The 15,891-nt window shown below is 26.7% G+C and overlaps 4 protein-coding genes across 5 annotated transcripts; 2 read left to right on the forward strand and 2 right to left on the reverse strand.

Moving 5' to 3' along the window:
* Positions 1-2,360: 2,360 nt before the first annotated feature.
* Positions 2,361-6,057, forward strand: LOC141536245 (1-acyl-sn-glycerol-3-phosphate acyltransferase gamma). Its single transcript, XM_074256631.1, is given in 8 exon segments — positions 2,361-2,630; positions 3,392-3,698; positions 3,966-4,138; positions 4,650-4,811; positions 4,950-5,210; positions 5,213-5,290; positions 5,498-5,717; positions 5,887-6,057. Coding segments are annotated over 7 exon segments (1,164 nt in total). The 5' UTR covers positions 2,361-2,630; positions 3,392-3,517; the 3' UTR covers positions 5,976-6,057.
* On the reverse strand, positions 5,887-7,538 carry LOC141536251 (uncharacterized). Its single transcript, XM_074256644.1, has 2 exons — positions 6,958-7,538; positions 5,887-6,668 (listed from the first exon to the last, which is right to left on the reverse strand). Exons 1-2 carry the CDS (start codon positions 7,533-7,535, stop codon positions 6,497-6,499), a joined length of 750 nt encoding a protein of 249 aa, XP_074112745.1. The 5' UTR covers positions 7,536-7,538; the 3' UTR covers positions 5,887-6,496.
* A 904-nt stretch (positions 7,539-8,442) lies between these two features.
* On the forward strand, positions 8,443-9,486 carry Obp59a (Odorant-binding protein 59a). The gene is made up of 4 exons (XM_074252404.1): positions 8,443-8,459; positions 8,519-8,947; positions 9,033-9,260; positions 9,407-9,486. Exons 2-4 carry the CDS (start codon positions 8,573-8,575, stop codon positions 9,428-9,430), a joined length of 627 nt encoding a protein of 208 aa, XP_074108505.1. The 5' UTR covers positions 8,443-8,459; positions 8,519-8,572; the 3' UTR covers positions 9,431-9,486.
* On the reverse strand, positions 9,336-11,641 carry Ist1 (increased sodium tolerance 1-like protein). Of its 2 annotated transcripts, none has more exons than XM_074252395.1 (5): positions 11,176-11,613; positions 10,415-10,847; positions 10,197-10,343; positions 9,897-10,123; positions 9,336-9,479 (listed from the first exon to the last, which is right to left on the reverse strand). In XM_074252395.1, the coding sequence occupies exons 1-5, from the start codon at positions 11,442-11,444 to the stop codon at positions 9,476-9,478; spliced, it is 1,080 nt and encodes a 359-aa protein (XP_074108496.1). In that variant the 5' UTR covers positions 11,445-11,613; the 3' UTR covers positions 9,336-9,475. The 2 variants fall into 2 exon arrangements, with proteins under 2 accessions (XP_074108496.1, XP_074108488.1); XM_074252387.1 differs by lacking the exon at positions 9,336-9,479 and adding an exon at positions 11,624-11,641 and having other exon boundaries at positions 9,540-10,123; positions 11,176-11,452.
* Positions 11,642-15,891: the final 4,250 nt, after the last annotated feature.

Consider the following 15,891-nt stretch of genomic DNA (forward strand, 5'->3'; position numbering starts at 1 on the left):
TAAGAGTAATTTTAAGAACAGTCACATTATCAAGGGGCTGTATAAAAATTTTTCTTCGTTTTTTTTTGTACAATAATTGTTTTAAATTTTGTTGTGTTGATTTTTTTTTTTTTTTTTTTTTTCATTCGAAATTGTATATAAATTTAAAATTCGAATTAACTTGATTTAAAATTGACTTTAATTTATTTAATAAATTAAAAACATTTAAAATAAAAATTTAAATGTTAAGTCGTAATTCAAGTGTCTTACATCTAAATACGTTTGAATGTAACAAAATGCGTAATTAATTATAATTATTAAATAAAGTATAAATTAAAAATAAAAATACAAAAAATTTGTAAGCCCCTTAATTATGTAGGCAGTGCGATAAATAAAATAAAAATAAATGAAAATTATAAGATGTATAAATGGGATAAGTTTCAAAATAGCTTTAGTGGTAATATTTTGAAACCTTTGTGCAAAAAAATAAAATAAAATAAAATAATTTGTATTTTTAGTATTTTAAATAAAATAAGTGAGAGTTGAAAGTGCATATTAGTGAGGACAATGTGTGGAAAAATATACGATGTAATGAGAATATAGTTAACAAATTAGATATTGATATTATATTTGTAGAAAAATTAAAAATGAAAAAAAATCAAGCACGTGAATAATGAACGCTGATGATTTAATAATAAAGTTTACAAATAAATAAATAAATAAATAAATAACTTTATTATATTAATTGATAATTATTATTATTCTTATTATTATTATCATTATTATTATTACTATGCAAAAGCGAATACACGATATAGTAATTTGCTAATTGTACCTTTTAATAATTACTGATGTAGAAAAAACATGGATGAAGAACGTTTTTTTTTTCTTGTTATCGATTAATTACCGTAGACCTATCAACAAAATGAAAAAATGTGTTAATAAAAAAAAAATATTTAATTTACCTGTTTTTTCATTTTTCCTTCCAATTTTTTTTTAATTGCAAACATTCATTTATTGTCAAATATTTTTTTTTTTAATTATACATGAGCTTCTTTTCAAGCTGATTTTTTTTAAGTTGTTCAAGTAATGTCTCCAAATTATTTTTTTGAATTAAATATTCATTTGACAGATTATAAATGGATCGACAGTAATTGGAGTAGTTATTTTATTAATTATCTTTCATTCTTCCACATGTCTTCTTTGGGGAAGTATTCAATTTGGATCCTAAAAATAAAAAAGCTTAATAATTTTTATTAATATTCACATTAAATTTAATTAATAATTGTAATTTCTTCTTAAAAAAATTTTTAATGAACTTGTCAAAATAATTGACTTGTTAATTTATAATTTAATTGTTATAAAATTATTAAATGTATGCTAAATTAATTTAAAAAAAAAAATTGATGTTTAAAAATTAAAAATTAAATTTTTTTTTAAATAATTGCTTAAAACAAAAATTTTTTGTTTAATAAAATTAAAAAATAGTTAAATGACTGATAATTTTTGAGTCATAATAATTTTCTATTATTAATTTATCAGTAGTCAGCTTATTTCGGGTCATAAGAAATTATGACACTGAAGTTGACATACATTAGAAATTTTTTATAATTTTATAACAATTAAATTATTATGAGAAATTCCACAAGTGAAATGCTAAAGATAGCCGATGTTTTTGATTTTTTAATTTAATCAATTGTAACAAAAAAATATTTTTAAAAAATTGCATTTTTAATTTATTAAAATTTCTACAAGTCCTTTTTTTTAATAATTTTTTTTTTGCCATAATTTAGGTATCAAAAAACATTTTTAAAATTGTGGTAACAGCTAAATTTAATGTCAAAATAAAATTATCAGACAGCTGACAATTATCAGAATTTTTTTTATTAATAAAATTTGGAAAACTATTTATGCAATTTTTTAAAAATATTTTTTCATTGTTAATTTAATTAAAAAAAAAAACATAAAATAAAAATTTTTCCATAAAAAAACAGTTAGCTGAAATTATTAGAAGCATTTTTTTTATTGCATTTGATTTATAAAACAAATTTTTAAAATTGTCAGCTGACTTTAGTTTTTTTAAAAAATGTCATTAGTAATATTATCAAAAATAATTCAAACAAAATAAACTTTATCTAAAAAATAATCACTTTACTGTCATACCTATTTTATCATCAGAGTAATCAACAATGCTCACTAATAAAATGTACACAATCACAATAGAATCCCCTTCTCTATTTTTTAGTGTGTCTAAAAAACTACCATCGAAACGAGGATTGTCAGATCGCCTAAACCAACTTAACTGTGAAGTTGTGCGTAGACAAAACTAATTTCTTAACTATTTCTCACAAACACCACTACTATTATTATTATTTATTGCCATCTCCAATTCTCCACCTCCTGTGCCCCGTAGGCCCGTAGGTAGACCTAGACCTAACCATCATTTTTAAATTACACGTTAAATAAAATATTACAACATTAAATATTTCTTAGAAAAGAAGCCACGTACTTAAAACGTCAATATTTGTATTAAAAATTCACGAAAAATTGTTTATTGAAACAAATAAACGAATATAAGCTACCTGATTATTTTTATTTAAAAATGTTTTAAAAATTTCATTACCTTGCACAGCACGATCGACGACTACTAGGTATGTTTTATTATTGTTAATTATTTTATTAACTATTGACCTACATTATTTATTTGTTATTATTCTTTTATCTTTAACTGGATAATACTGAAGTTAGCAATCAGCTGTCACTTTTAAAAATTTTTTTAACAAATTAATTACAATAAAAAAATTCTTCTAAAAATTTTCACTTGTCATTTTTATTAATTTTCATGACATTAAAGTTAGCTGTCACTTGACAATTTTTTTTATTTTTTTTTAACAAATAAATTTGCTCCAAAAAATTATTTTTAAAAAATTGCATTTGTAGTTTTTTTTAATTTCTAAATGTAAAAAATTCTTAAAATTATCAATTATTTGCTAAATTAATTTTTATTCATTTTGACATGTGAAATTTTTTTTTTAATAATTTAATAATAATAAAATTTCTTTTATTTAAACTTTTGGAATTTCTCGGCATAAAAATAATTATTTACCAATTGTTTGCATTTAATCACTGTTATTGTTTACTTGAAAATATTGCAAAAAAATATCCGTAAATTAAAAAAAAAAAAAATAATCTCAGTTCAGATAAATAAAAAAAATGATAAATATTTAATTTTATGATTATCAGCTGTCACAAAATCTGCGACTGAAAAATTAAATGAAATTTCATTCGAAGAAATTCAAAGGTTAATTGGTTGCATCATACATTAATATTCATTGTACTTACTCGCAGTAATTACGTTTAAATAGACAATGATTTGCTTAAAGTGTTATTAAAATTTTTTATTCTGTTTCAGGTGCAAAAAGATATATGTTTGTTTTTTAATTTATATAAAAATATTTTTTTATGATAAAGCACAAAGTGAATTTTATTTTGGAGTGAAGAATAATTAAAAGTGTTGACAAGAAAATAAAATTAAAAAATGGGAGTGCTGGAATCGTTGAAGAAGTCTTCGTTCGTACACTTGCTATTTGCAATAACATTTTTTACCTCTGGTATAATTATTAATATACTCCAAAGTATTTTATACCTCGGATTGAAGCCATTCTCAAAGCATTATTATCGAAAAATAAATTACTATCTTTGTTATTCGTTTTACTGTCGTAAGTATCTTTTTAATGGGTTTTATTTATCGTATAAAATTTGTTTTTGATAAGAATTATTAATTATTGCGGAGTATCAAAGAATTTATTTTTAATGGTTAATAAATCATGATGAAGAATTTTTTTTTTATATTTGTGATAGAGTAATTATTTGATAGTTATTTTGAATTACATAAGTTATTTTTTATCTGAATTTATCAGTGATTAATTTATAGAAAAAATTTTTAGTTACATAATTTTTATCAAAGAAATTTTTTTTTTTTACAGAATTAGTTTTTATGGCGGAATGGTGGTCAGGTTCAGAATTAACTATTTACATTGACAAAAATGACTTTGATAAATATTACGGCAAAGAGCATGGTTATTTATTGATGAACCATAGTTACGAAATTGATTGGCTGATTGGATGGATGTTCTGTGATAGGATTAAAATGTTAGGGGTAAGATAAATCTCAATAATTAATTGTTTTTTTTTTTTAAATCATCAACAATAATTTTGAATAGTCGCACATATATAAATAGCTAAAGCTAAATTAAATAAATATAAAATAAATAATAATAATTATTATTACTTGTTATTACTTATTATTATTATTATTGTTTTTTTTTAGAATTTAATAATTTTTTGAAACATAATTTATTCTGGATTAAATATTGAATTTATGAAAAAAATGATAAGAGATATTTTTTGTAGAAAATTAAATTTTCTATAAAAAAATTTCTGTTTAATTTTTCTTTGTATCTTTAATCTTTTAGACAAAATAATTAGTTTACATAAAAAATAATTTCTATTATTATTATTATTATTATTATTATTATTATTATTATTATTATTATTATTATTATTATTATTATTATTATTTAATTTATGTATAGTAGCACTTGTATAAATAGTCAAAGTTAAATCAAATCAATATTACATAATAATATAAAAATTTTATAATTAAACAGAATTGCAAAGCATACGCTAAAAAATCAATCCAATACATCCCAACACTAGGCTGGGCATGGAAATTTGCAGAAAGTGTATTTTTAGAACGAAGTTGGGATAAAGATAAAGAAACAATTGGCCAGCAAATTAGCGAGCTGGGTGATTACCCTGATACAATGTGGGTAAGTGGTGGTTGTTAAACTAAATCTGATCCAATTCAGCCCAATAGAACGGATTGAAAATTCTTGGCCTCTACAAGAAAGACGTTGACCTTAGATGTTTAACGAACTGAATAATGACTGGTATTTTTATCATTACAGTTATTGCTGTATGCAGAAGGTACGCGGTTCACCGCCGAGAAGCTAGAGCTCAGCCAGAAGTTCGCTAAAGAAAAAGGCCTGCCGATTTTAAAGCACCATTTAACGCCACGCACAAAAGGCTTCACTGCAAGTATTCCTCATTTGAGAGGCAAGGTTGATGCCCTCTATGACATTCAATTAGCATTCAACCCGAAAGCCGCTATTAAACCTACTATGACTAATTTACTGCGCGGTGAAAAGGTTGAAGCGCACATGTACATCAGAAGAGAATACCTATCAAAGATATTCCTGATGATGAACAGGCCGCTGCTGCATGGCTGCACAAGAAATATGAAGAAAAAGTATTTTTTTTAATTTAAAAAAAAATTTTTTTTTTTTTTTTTTTTCATTTTTATTTTTAAGATACACGGAAAAAAGTAAACTGTTATTAAAATTTTAATATAACTTGCATAATATTGTTATGATTGCATTTTTCACAAAAAGTCAATTTGTCAAATTTTGTGGGATACTTTTTTCCGTGTATATTTAATGTATATTTTTTTTTTAAGGACCGATTAGCTGAAAGTTTTATTGAGACTGGTGATTTCTTCGCAACAAGTGGCGTACCTAAAACTGATAAATTCAAATTAGAGAGACGATATTATTCATTATTAAATACTATTTTTTGGGCAATTATTGTATTAGTACCAATGCTTTATTATCTTGTTAAATTATTTATCTCTGGGTCAACAATTGCTTTTACATTTGGCGTTGGAATTATTGTTTTATGTAAGTATTTTTTTAATTAATTAACTAAAAAATATAATATGTCTCAAAAATTAAAAAGAAAAAAAAATTTTTTTTTTGGAAATTATTTACAAAAATTTTTTTATCATTAGTTATAAGCTAAAAAAAAATTAGTGACTCGATAAAATAAAATAATAATTGTATTTTACAGTTTTCTTACTAATGTACAAAACAATTGGAATGTCTGAAATAAGCAGAGGTTCATCTTATGGAGCCGCGATGTCTAAGAAAACAAATTGAAGCCAATTATAATAATTAAAAAAATACCTAAGTATTAACAAACACACACAAAACTAATTATAAATGAACTAAAGAATTTAAAGAGAGAATTAATAACAAAGCTAATTAACTGAGTTAACTATAAATAATCTCAAATATATTTCTGTATAGAATATATACTAAACTAAATGAATTTTAGATAAAGAAAAAACTAGTTAAATAAAAATATAGCTATATAATTAAATGCCACAAATGTAAAAATATTAATTTTTAATACGTTTTAATTTTTTTTTCATTGCAATCATGTATACGCATATTTGATATTATAAATATTTGTATAAAAATTAAGCGCATCACCATCCCACTTTTTTTGTAATTACTATTTTTTGTTATTCGTTTAAATAAAACAATTTACAAATCACTTAACGGTAATATAGCACATGTTTACAATATTCTTTAAATTATAAGTTAATAAAATTTGTGAGTTGTGAGTTGTGATAAATATTTGTTTTTTAAAATAAATAACTATCGAGTTTTTAAAATTAATCAACAGTATCGTTGTTTTTATTGTGTATTAATTGTTGTTGGTAACCTGTCGATGCATTTGAATTGTAATGAATTTTACGGAGTTTACCCGTAGGATCGTAATAACCATAGTATCCAGTAACTGTACCATTTCCATGTTTTTCTTCCAGACGAAATTGCCGATTTTTTCTGTTTAAAAAATTAGACATTAATAATTTTCAAAATATTAAAAAATTCAATTAAATAAAAAATATAAAAATCCTGAAGTTATTAAAAAAAATTTTTTTTTTAATTTGCATTTCTATTTTTAAATGTGGAATTTTTTTACTATAAAAATCCAAAAAATCAACAGATGTTTTTAAATTTTATTATCATCTTTTGGCTTTTGATAAAAATTTTTTTCAAGTTCAAAATATGTTTCCAAATTAATTAATAATTAAAAAATAAAAATTTTATTAAAATATAAAATTTATTTTACCCTTTTCCTGTATCAAAACCAAAAATATAAGAATCCGGTCCTTGATGCCCATGAACATGAAAATCAACTCTATCTTCATCAGACCCTTTTAATTTTTCTTCCTGATAATCATCACTATCATCATACTCAGCAGTTTCATCTTTAACTTCTTCAATTGTCTGTTGAGCTGGATCATGATCTCTGATATATTCTTCTTCCTTTGAATTATCTTCACTAGAATTCGCCTCGGGAGAATTTCTAGGTTTTTGAGGTCTCTTCTGTCTGTTAGACTTATAATTTCTATTCCGATGTTTCTTCACTAGCGGTGGTCTGAGAAAAACCGCGGGGATTCCCGGTCTGCGCTTCCTCAAAAATCCGTAAGGCTTCCCAGCCAATCGGTAGCGAGGGCGCGAAGAATAAGGAACCGCGTACGGATACGAACGATGCTCGATATTATTTTTGCGGTCTTCGTTTATGAACAGAGGAAATTTTTGGTAATTTTTCACTCGAGTCGTTGGTTTGTGACTTTGGACTTGCGCTTTTAAGCTCGCCTGAACCTCCAGCACAATTATCGCACTTATTATCCACTTTACAGACATAAAAAAAATTAATACTAAAATTATCCGACGTTTTTAATTTTTTGATTTTTATTAATTCTTTTGTAATAATTTTTTTAATAGAAAAATTTTTTCAAAAATTTTTAGATGTCTTAAATTTTATTATTAATTAATAATTATAATATTAAAATAAAAAAAGGGTAAAATACTTACAGTAGGCTTGACAAACATGTCGCTACCTCAAGATGATAACAAATAAATAGACAATTGATCTAAAGTTACGGTCTAGTAAATATAAACTTTCTATAAATCCCGCTTGTTCCTTGATTTTATAAATATATACATAAATAATTAAATTATTAGGCTATTGAGATTTTTTTGTCTCACGAACGTGTTTGGTCTACATTTTTCGGTTCACTGAACTCGCTTAAAAAATTTATCTATTTTCTTTTTTAAGTCTTTCAATTAAATTTATTGTATTGAAAAAATTTTATTTAATTTTTTTCTTCTTTATAAATTAATATTATTTTTTAATAATTTTCAAAATTTTGTACATTTTAATTTTTTTTTTTAACAAACATGAAAAACTGAACAAATTAAGACAAAAATATTTTACATTCAATTTACAATTTAAAAGTTATGTAAAAATTTTTTAATTTTTTAAAAATTAGTAAAATTAAAAATCTTAAAAAATTTTTTAAATGACTAAAATTATTATAACAATTTTAATTATATAAAATATAAAATAAAGTTCATCCGGTTTTTTTATTGCATCAAATACAATTCCATAATATAAACTGTCAGTCAAAATGATCCTAATTTTGACATTGATAGACAATAATAATTATTTCCTCCGTAATACTGCTTATAAATAAAGCCACAATGAATAAAAAAAATTATTCGCGAAAAATGAAGACACACTGTTTAATTATTTTTATGATAATCTTAACTTTGTGTCAAACTCAAGTAAGTAAATTATTTTATCAATAATTAATTAATTATCTAATTAATAAAAAATTTTCAAGGCTCTAAGATGCCGGTCAGGAAACCAAAAATTGAGCGACGACATCCGAAAAGTGATGCAAAAATGCAAGCGGCGATCTAATTCCAACAGATCTGACGACTCTAACGATTCGAGGAGTGAAAATTCTGACGGAGATTCTTCATCCGACAGCGATATCTTCGACGAAGATTTTTTTAACTCCAGAAGAGATGACAGCAATTCAAAGACTCGGATGATTAGATCCAGACACCAAGAGTACAAGCAAGAAGAAGTCAGGCCTTATTACATGAAAAATCATACCCACAAACAAGACAGGATGTCTGATGACAATTATTACAGCAACAATAACAATAACAATAATAATAATAATAATAACAATCACAATAAAAACAGAGACAAAGATTCAAGAGACGGTTTCTCTGACAGAAACAAAAATCAAGATGAACAATCCGTAACTAATTTAGTTTTTACTTATCTATAAAAAACTATTTCGCAATTAAATTGATTAACAATTATCAATGTGATTATTTTTTTAGTGTGTGACTCAATGCTTCTTCGATGAACTAAAGCTGACCAACAGACAAGGATTTCCAGATCGTACTTCGGTGATAAGTATGATGCTCCAGGGAATTCATGACCCCATGGTACGAGATTTTATCGAGCAGTCTATTATCAACTGCTTTCATTTTGTTTATGGCTTGCATTTGGATAAATGCACATTTTCACATAATTTGTTGTCTTGTTTTGCTGATAAAGCCAGAGAGGTAGTCGTTATTTTTTTATTAATTTACCGAATTTTTTAAATAAATTTTTTTTACTATAATTTATTTATTAAAAAAATTATCAGATGTCTCTCACGTTAATTATAATTGAAAAAAAAGGAATAATTAATTAATTAATTTTTTTTTAGCGATGCGAGGATTGGGACGACTAAATAAAATTTTCTTGACACTCCACAAAAGAAGAAATATTTCTTCATCTACCTAGAAAATAAATAAAATATTAAATGGTAATTTTTAAAAATTAACTTCAACAGGAAGAAATTAACCTTGATTGTAATTTTTAATTTGATTACAATTATGTAAAGTATAACAAAATTATGTAATGGAAGCTAAATATATAGATATATATTTAATCAAAAGTAGTAAAAATAATTAATAGCTTCGCTTAAAGTTATGTCTGTACACTTCCTATATACATTTTTGTTTAATAGCAAATAATTAGCCCGTGTGTTTATAACTTCAAATATTATTAATAAAAAGGCACTAACATAAAAGCAAAAAAAAAAAATAAGTATTACAATACTTGGATACGTATGTAATCTGAAGTTAATATTTGATAAAAAATAGTTTATGGTGAGTTTGATTTTTTTTTTAATTTTTTTTCCCCGGTGAAATTACTTTCGCTTTTTCAAGTCCTCGAAGCGCTTCATCAGATCATCGAAATCGATGTCATCATTGTTCCCATCAGCTCCGTCTGGTGATGTATTGTCAGTGGGAACTGTCGGAAGTTCGGGCATCTGGAAATCGTTGGGCATTTTTGATCGCGGTTGAGGCTTTGGGGTGTTGTCTGATTGTTTGTTCAAGTCTGGTGGAAATGAACAGTATGGAGGTGGTAAATCATCTTCCTGATGAAAAAAATTAATAATAAAAATTACTTTTACAAATTATTAAAAAAATTAATTACAAAAAATAACTTACTGGTTTATTACTATTAGCATTATCCAACGGAATATTATAAGATAACGCTGAAGGATTGAACGGAATATTTTGATCCTTTTCTGGCATCAAAGGAGCTCCAGGCGATACAAAACCCATCGCGGGTCCGATATTTTTCTCTCCAGAGCCCTAACATAAAAAAATCCATAAAAATTACTATAAAAATACGATAGAACATTGAAATAATAAATAATAATTACAAAAGCGTTGATATTCGAGGGAACACCAGGTAGCAGTGGGGGCTGTGGGAATCCGATGAAACCCATAGGCTGAGGTCCTCCTCCGGCGACGTCTAGATTGTTAGATCCATCAGCATTGACGTCTATCAGGACAGCATCCTGTCCTTCAGCCATCACCTGGGGATCTGGTTCATACTCGATATTGTAATTCTTGGCGATTTCTATCAAATATTTCTCCACCAGCAGCTTTGATGGCGACTGGATGCTCATCTTGTGCTTAAGTTTCTCGGAAATAGAAGGGACCTGTTCATCTCTACATGCTTCCATGTACTGTCGTCCATACTTGGAGGTCAAGATATCTGCAATTACCTTCATTTCTTGGACGTCCGTCTGCATCCGTGGTGCTGCCCAGAGGATTGTTGATATTGCTTCTGCTAAGCCGTCATCTAGGTTTCTGGTGATCAATATTATTAATTAATTATGATTATACTGCAGTTAAAACATTTGTCTATTTCTTGGATTTTTATTACAAAATTATTTTCATTACAAATAAAATTATTTTAAAAAATAAAAAATGAAATTTTTTTAAAATTATTTTTCAAAACAAATTTAGAAATTAAAAAAAATATGCAATTTTTTAAAATAATTTTTTGGAACAAAATTGTTTTTTAATTATGTAGTGACTGCTGACTTTAATGTCATTAATTTAATTTCTATAAAATTCTTAGCTGTCATTAAATTCAGTATTAAATTATTAATTTTCTTAATTAATAATTCCTTACTTCATTTGCTGGATGAGTCCAAATCTAGCTAGCAGCAAGTCGCAGTACATCTCCAGGAGTTCCATTGCCTCGACCATGTAGTCCTCACGGATTATATGCTCGACTCTGATCTTGGCTCTCTCGACCTTACCTCCAGCTATGTAATCAGCGATTTCTTTCCTGGCTTTCTGAGTCAGCTCGGTTTTCTTTTTCTCCAGCAGCTTTAACCTGTTTATCGCCAACCGCAAGTGGGTTTTCAGCTTCGTGTAGTTAGGACCACTCGAGAACATTTTGCTTGCTGTTTATATAAACAAGTTATTTATTAATTGTAACAAAATCTGTCAACTGGAATTAACAATGGCACTTGTTAGATATTTAATGGAGATTTGTCACTCGACACTAACATTCACGAAATTAACGTTAATTAAGTGGATTACAGAAGCTATTTTACTGTGATATTTTTACTTACTCTTTATCTATAATATTTAACGGTTTAGTCATACTTTATCATGACATGACGACATATTGTGTACAAAAGATTTCTAAGTTACCTAAGGCAGAAAATAGCGGAAGTCATGAAAATTAACACGTTCAAATTTTAAAAAATGCAATTTTTTTTAAATATTTTTTTGAAAGAAATTTATTTGTTAAAAAGAATTAAACAACTGTAAAGTGACAGCTAAATTTAATATCATCAATTTCTTATGACACTAAAAATTTGAATTTTTAGAATTTCGCGCGCCTAAATTTAAACCAATAATAAATCATTGCCCGATTTTTGTAAGTTTCGACCTTTAACTAACTTCACGATTATCATGTATTTTAATTTAGAGGATTATTTAATATATTATGTGTAAAAAAGTTTAATTGAGATAATAATTTGTTAAAAGTTTAAATAATTGCAATTTATATTAATGATTTAACAATTTTTCTTTGTAAGACTAGACAAAAATTTAAACTTTATTGTAACGCGCATGCGCGACTATGAACCAATCGAGAGTTGTTGGTTTATTGCGCATCAAGTTTAGACAGGAACCGTTGGTCGGCCATCTTTGCATTCGTTCTCGCTCAGTCATAAGCGCTGCGTCATCGTTTTTTTCTCTCCCACAATTTTAATAATTTTTACGTCATTACTCCCTTGTAAAATCTCAATATTGCTCAAAATATTGATATTTACTGAGAAGAATAATAATATGTATGAATTATCGAATTTCATTTCCTAAAATCGCGTAAATAAGTATTTGAAATAGTCGCGTTGTCCAAGTATCACTTTAACGCGGTAGACACCATTAATCTGAATATGATTATCTCCGCGGTCGAACTCCAGTCTCAAAAAACTAAAAATTAATTGTTAATATTTTCAGAAATAATTTTGAAAAAATCAAAAACATTTTTCAATATTATCATAAAAAGCTCTTTGAATAATTTATGTCGTATAAAACGTAACGTTAAATCGTCGATTTCGTGGTTTCGGTAGTGTAGTGTAAAAACAGAGCTCCAGATCTTCTGAATTTAAATTGATACTATTATTAATTTTTCTATCTCATCGGTAATTTTTTTTTTTTAAATAATAAAATTATATTATTTAAATCAGAATGTATTTAATTCAATTATTTTTGTTTTTTTTTTTTCTAGAAATTCCTGGTCTCATCTCTATTGATCAAGTTTTGCTGATAATGGCTGAACACCGGTTGGTGAGTGATAAAATCCATGTTTTAATTTATGTATTGTTTTAATATGTATCATAAGTTGTCAAAATTCAAATGATTCGAATATAAAATGGAAAGTACTCGTCGCTATACCGATAAAGAATCATCAGCTGGCTACATAGGTTGCTATTCTTACCGAATCGTTGATTGTCAATGACAGTCCTCACTCAAAACAAAAACAAAGTTGTCTGTTTAGAAAGTACTAGGAACCAATGAGGAATCAGTAACCATTTTTTCGAGATTTTCGATACTAAACTAACGTCAGTTAGTGTTTAGTTAAAAAATAAATTATAGCAAAAATAAATTATATAAAAAAAAATTATTAAAAAAATGGACTTGCAGAAATTTTAATAAATAAAAAATGTAATTTTTTAAAAATAATTTTTTAGAACAAATTTTTTTGTCAAAAAAAATTAAAAAATTGTCAAATGACAGCTAACTTTAGTGTCATGTGAATTTCAGGTAATTTTTTTAAGTGAAATTCATACTTCTAGACTAGAATACCCCCTTAAAGTTATCAGTCACTTGATTATTATTTAACTTTTTTTTTAAATAAATTTTTTTCTGATAAATTATTTTTAAAAAATTGAATTTTTGATTTATTAAAATTTCTACATGTCAATTTTTTTTCTTATTTATATTATACTAGCCGTTACTTGCCCGCTCCGCTGGGCACTTTATAGAATTGCATTTTTAGATCTAGACTTGAAATTTAATTACAAGTATTGTTTTGACTTGCACAGATTCCCAATTCTATCAAATTGGCATGCACCTTTTATCAATGTAATTATTCTAGCTAATATTTATTGCAACTTTCAATGCGCAATCATTATAATATTCCCGTGTTTTTCTTCCAAAAATGAATAATAATTGATATATTTAACATCAAGCATGCAATTAATAAAACCCAACAAAATATTACTAAAATAAAAAATTAATAAAAAATTAAGCAGAGGCGAAAATTTAATAAAAGTTTAAATTGCTCAAGAGGGTAATGATGCGTATTCGAGGACACAGTTCACTTGTGTTTAACATTTTATCTATCTCGTTGAAGGTTATCAATGACACTTGCTGACTCAGTAACGGCGTAGTGCGGCATCTTCAAAGTTTAATATCCGAACAACCGCGTCACTCAGTTCACCCGACTCAAGTATATTATATCATATTTGGTACTCGGTAGCCATCTACCCTTATCCGCCTTATACTTTTGCTAAATTCTCTTTTCTTCACCACAAAAAGGGTACAAAAATAAATAAATAATTTTTTTTTTCCCCTGTAAAATTAAATGAATTGCTTTGACGGCACAGGAAAAGTCAAATTGAAATGCGTTGTGCGTACATGGATGGACGGATTAAATTTATTTAACCTCCCCTTCCTATTCAATAGGAACAACTTAGCATTAAGGTAATTTTAATTATGGGTTAGTTCAGAGTATGCCGATTTGCGGGACTACCGTGGGGTGTGCAAGTGGTTAGTGATGAACCAGTAGAGAGTGAGGGTGTAACAATGTATTATATGCCATCCCGCACAACCTGACAACCCCTACTGTAAAACCGCAAACCCCTTTCCTATTCATCCCCAACAATTTGTTAACTACTATATCAAATTCACTTCTACTGGTATTACTTCATACTTTTATCATTTCTCTATGTATGTGTTTATATTACTATACATGTCGGGGAAAATGGGCAAGACAAAAATGATTGAAAAATTTGAATATTAATCGTATTAATTAAAGTAAAAAATTTATTTAAGGAAAAAAATATTACAAATTTGATTTGCGTTGATAAAACAAGCCGGATACTGACAAAATACTGAAAAAAAAAAGTTGAAATTAAATTTTCCAAGCGATAACAAAGCGATTGAATAATAAATCTTTAAAAAAATGTAAAAACAAAGAAGATAAATAAATAAATAAAAATAGGAGACATATTTGAGGGATGATTAGGAAGATTGATAGGCATAAAAGGCAAAAAGATCTTACTTATCGTAAGTATGTGACGTTATTGTATATCCCTCGTGGCAATTTGTTCACCCCTCATATATATCCGTTGATAGACTCAAGAAGCAGCGGCGAAGAACCTCGGTGAGGGGGCTCTGGCTCGGAACGTAGCGAATTGTTTAAAAGTATCCACCAACCCCTTCTTTTTTCTCTTAATATTTTTTATACCGCACGCTTTGGCAAGTGGGAAAAAAATAAAGTTATAGATATAATATAAAGACGTTTTTTCCGGGGATTTGTATTATATCATACTGGGAATATGCCCTGTGTATCATAGGGGTCGAAACAGGTTCTAGACTTCAGACACCCGGATCTTACTATAGATATGTATTTGTCGGTGGTAAGAGACGATTGACTCAGAAGTGAGGGGTTAGATCGTCTGATCGCAACTCTCGAGAGTCTTTGCCACATTTCGCGGCACATTGAGTCTACATGGATTTTAAAATACCCCTAGTTCCTTTACTTAGTTGGTTAAATCTCTGACCCCATCAATCCGCGGTGTCTTAAATTATTTTATTGCTTAAATCTCATCATTTTATTTTTTAGACCCCTTTATATTTTTTATCTAATATTTTTAGATTGAATTTTTTCGTTTTGACTTATTACATATATGATAATATGTGACGCATGATCATATATGATAAAAAAATGATTGTGGTTAAAAAATTTTTTTCTTAGAATATTATTTAAAAAAAATTATCTGTAATTAAACAGAAAAATTCTTAAATCAAGTTTAATTTATTTAAGACCAAGAAAATTTTCGGTTATTGTTTACAAGTGGGGTCAATTTCATTTTGGGCCATAATTAGGTGTTTTCTTCTTTGAATTTTTCCGTGTCAAATATCGGATACAATCACATACGACCAGATTGTTCATATATGGCTGATACGATCTGTAACTTCTCAGGCCTGTAAGACAATAAAGAACCGTGACACGTCTTAACACGATCGTGAAGCGATCAGCGGATTGAGGATTGACGGAACTCAATCGAAACATATGGGGTGTCTTGCACGTTCATGTTATGGA

The sequence above is a fragment of the Cotesia typhae genome, unplaced genomic scaffold, assembly GCF_013202065.1.
Source record: "Cotesia typhae breed Kobodo isofemale line unplaced genomic scaffold, CoteBio_Ctyphae contig_123, whole genome shotgun sequence".
In the NCBI taxonomy this organism is placed as follows: Eukaryota; Metazoa; Arthropoda; class Insecta; order Hymenoptera; family Braconidae; genus Cotesia; species Cotesia typhae.

Coding starts and splice junctions, on each gene's coding strand:
- LOC141536251 (XM_074256644.1), bottom strand. CDS start 7,535: ATGTCTGTAAAGTGGATAATAAGTGCGATAATTGTGCTGGAGGTTCAG. Junction 6,669..6,957: donor GGTTTTGATACAGGAAAAGG/GTAAAATAAATT, acceptor TTTTTTAAACAG/AAAAAATCGGCAATTTCGTC.
- Obp59a (XM_074252404.1), top strand. CDS start 8,573: ATGCAAAAATGCAAGCGGCGATCTAATTCCAACAGATCTGACGACTCT. Junction 8,948..9,032: donor AAAATCAAGATGAACAATCC/GTAACTAATTTA, acceptor TTATTTTTTTAG/TGTGTGACTCAATGCTTCTT. Junction 9,261..9,406: donor TTGCTGATAAAGCCAGAGAG/GTAGTCGTTATT, acceptor ATTTTTTTTTAG/CGATGCGAGGATTGGGACGA.
- Ist1 (XM_074252395.1), bottom strand. CDS start 11,444: ATGTTCTCGAGTGGTCCTAACTACACGAAGCTGAAAACCCACTTGCGG. Junction 10,344..10,414: donor CCTCGAATATCAACGCTTTT/GTAATTATTATT, acceptor TTTTTATGTTAG/GGCTCTGGAGAGAAAAATAT. Junction 10,124..10,196: donor ATGCTAATAGTAATAAACCA/GTAAGTTATTTT, acceptor TTTTTTCATCAG/GAAGATGATTTACCACCTCC.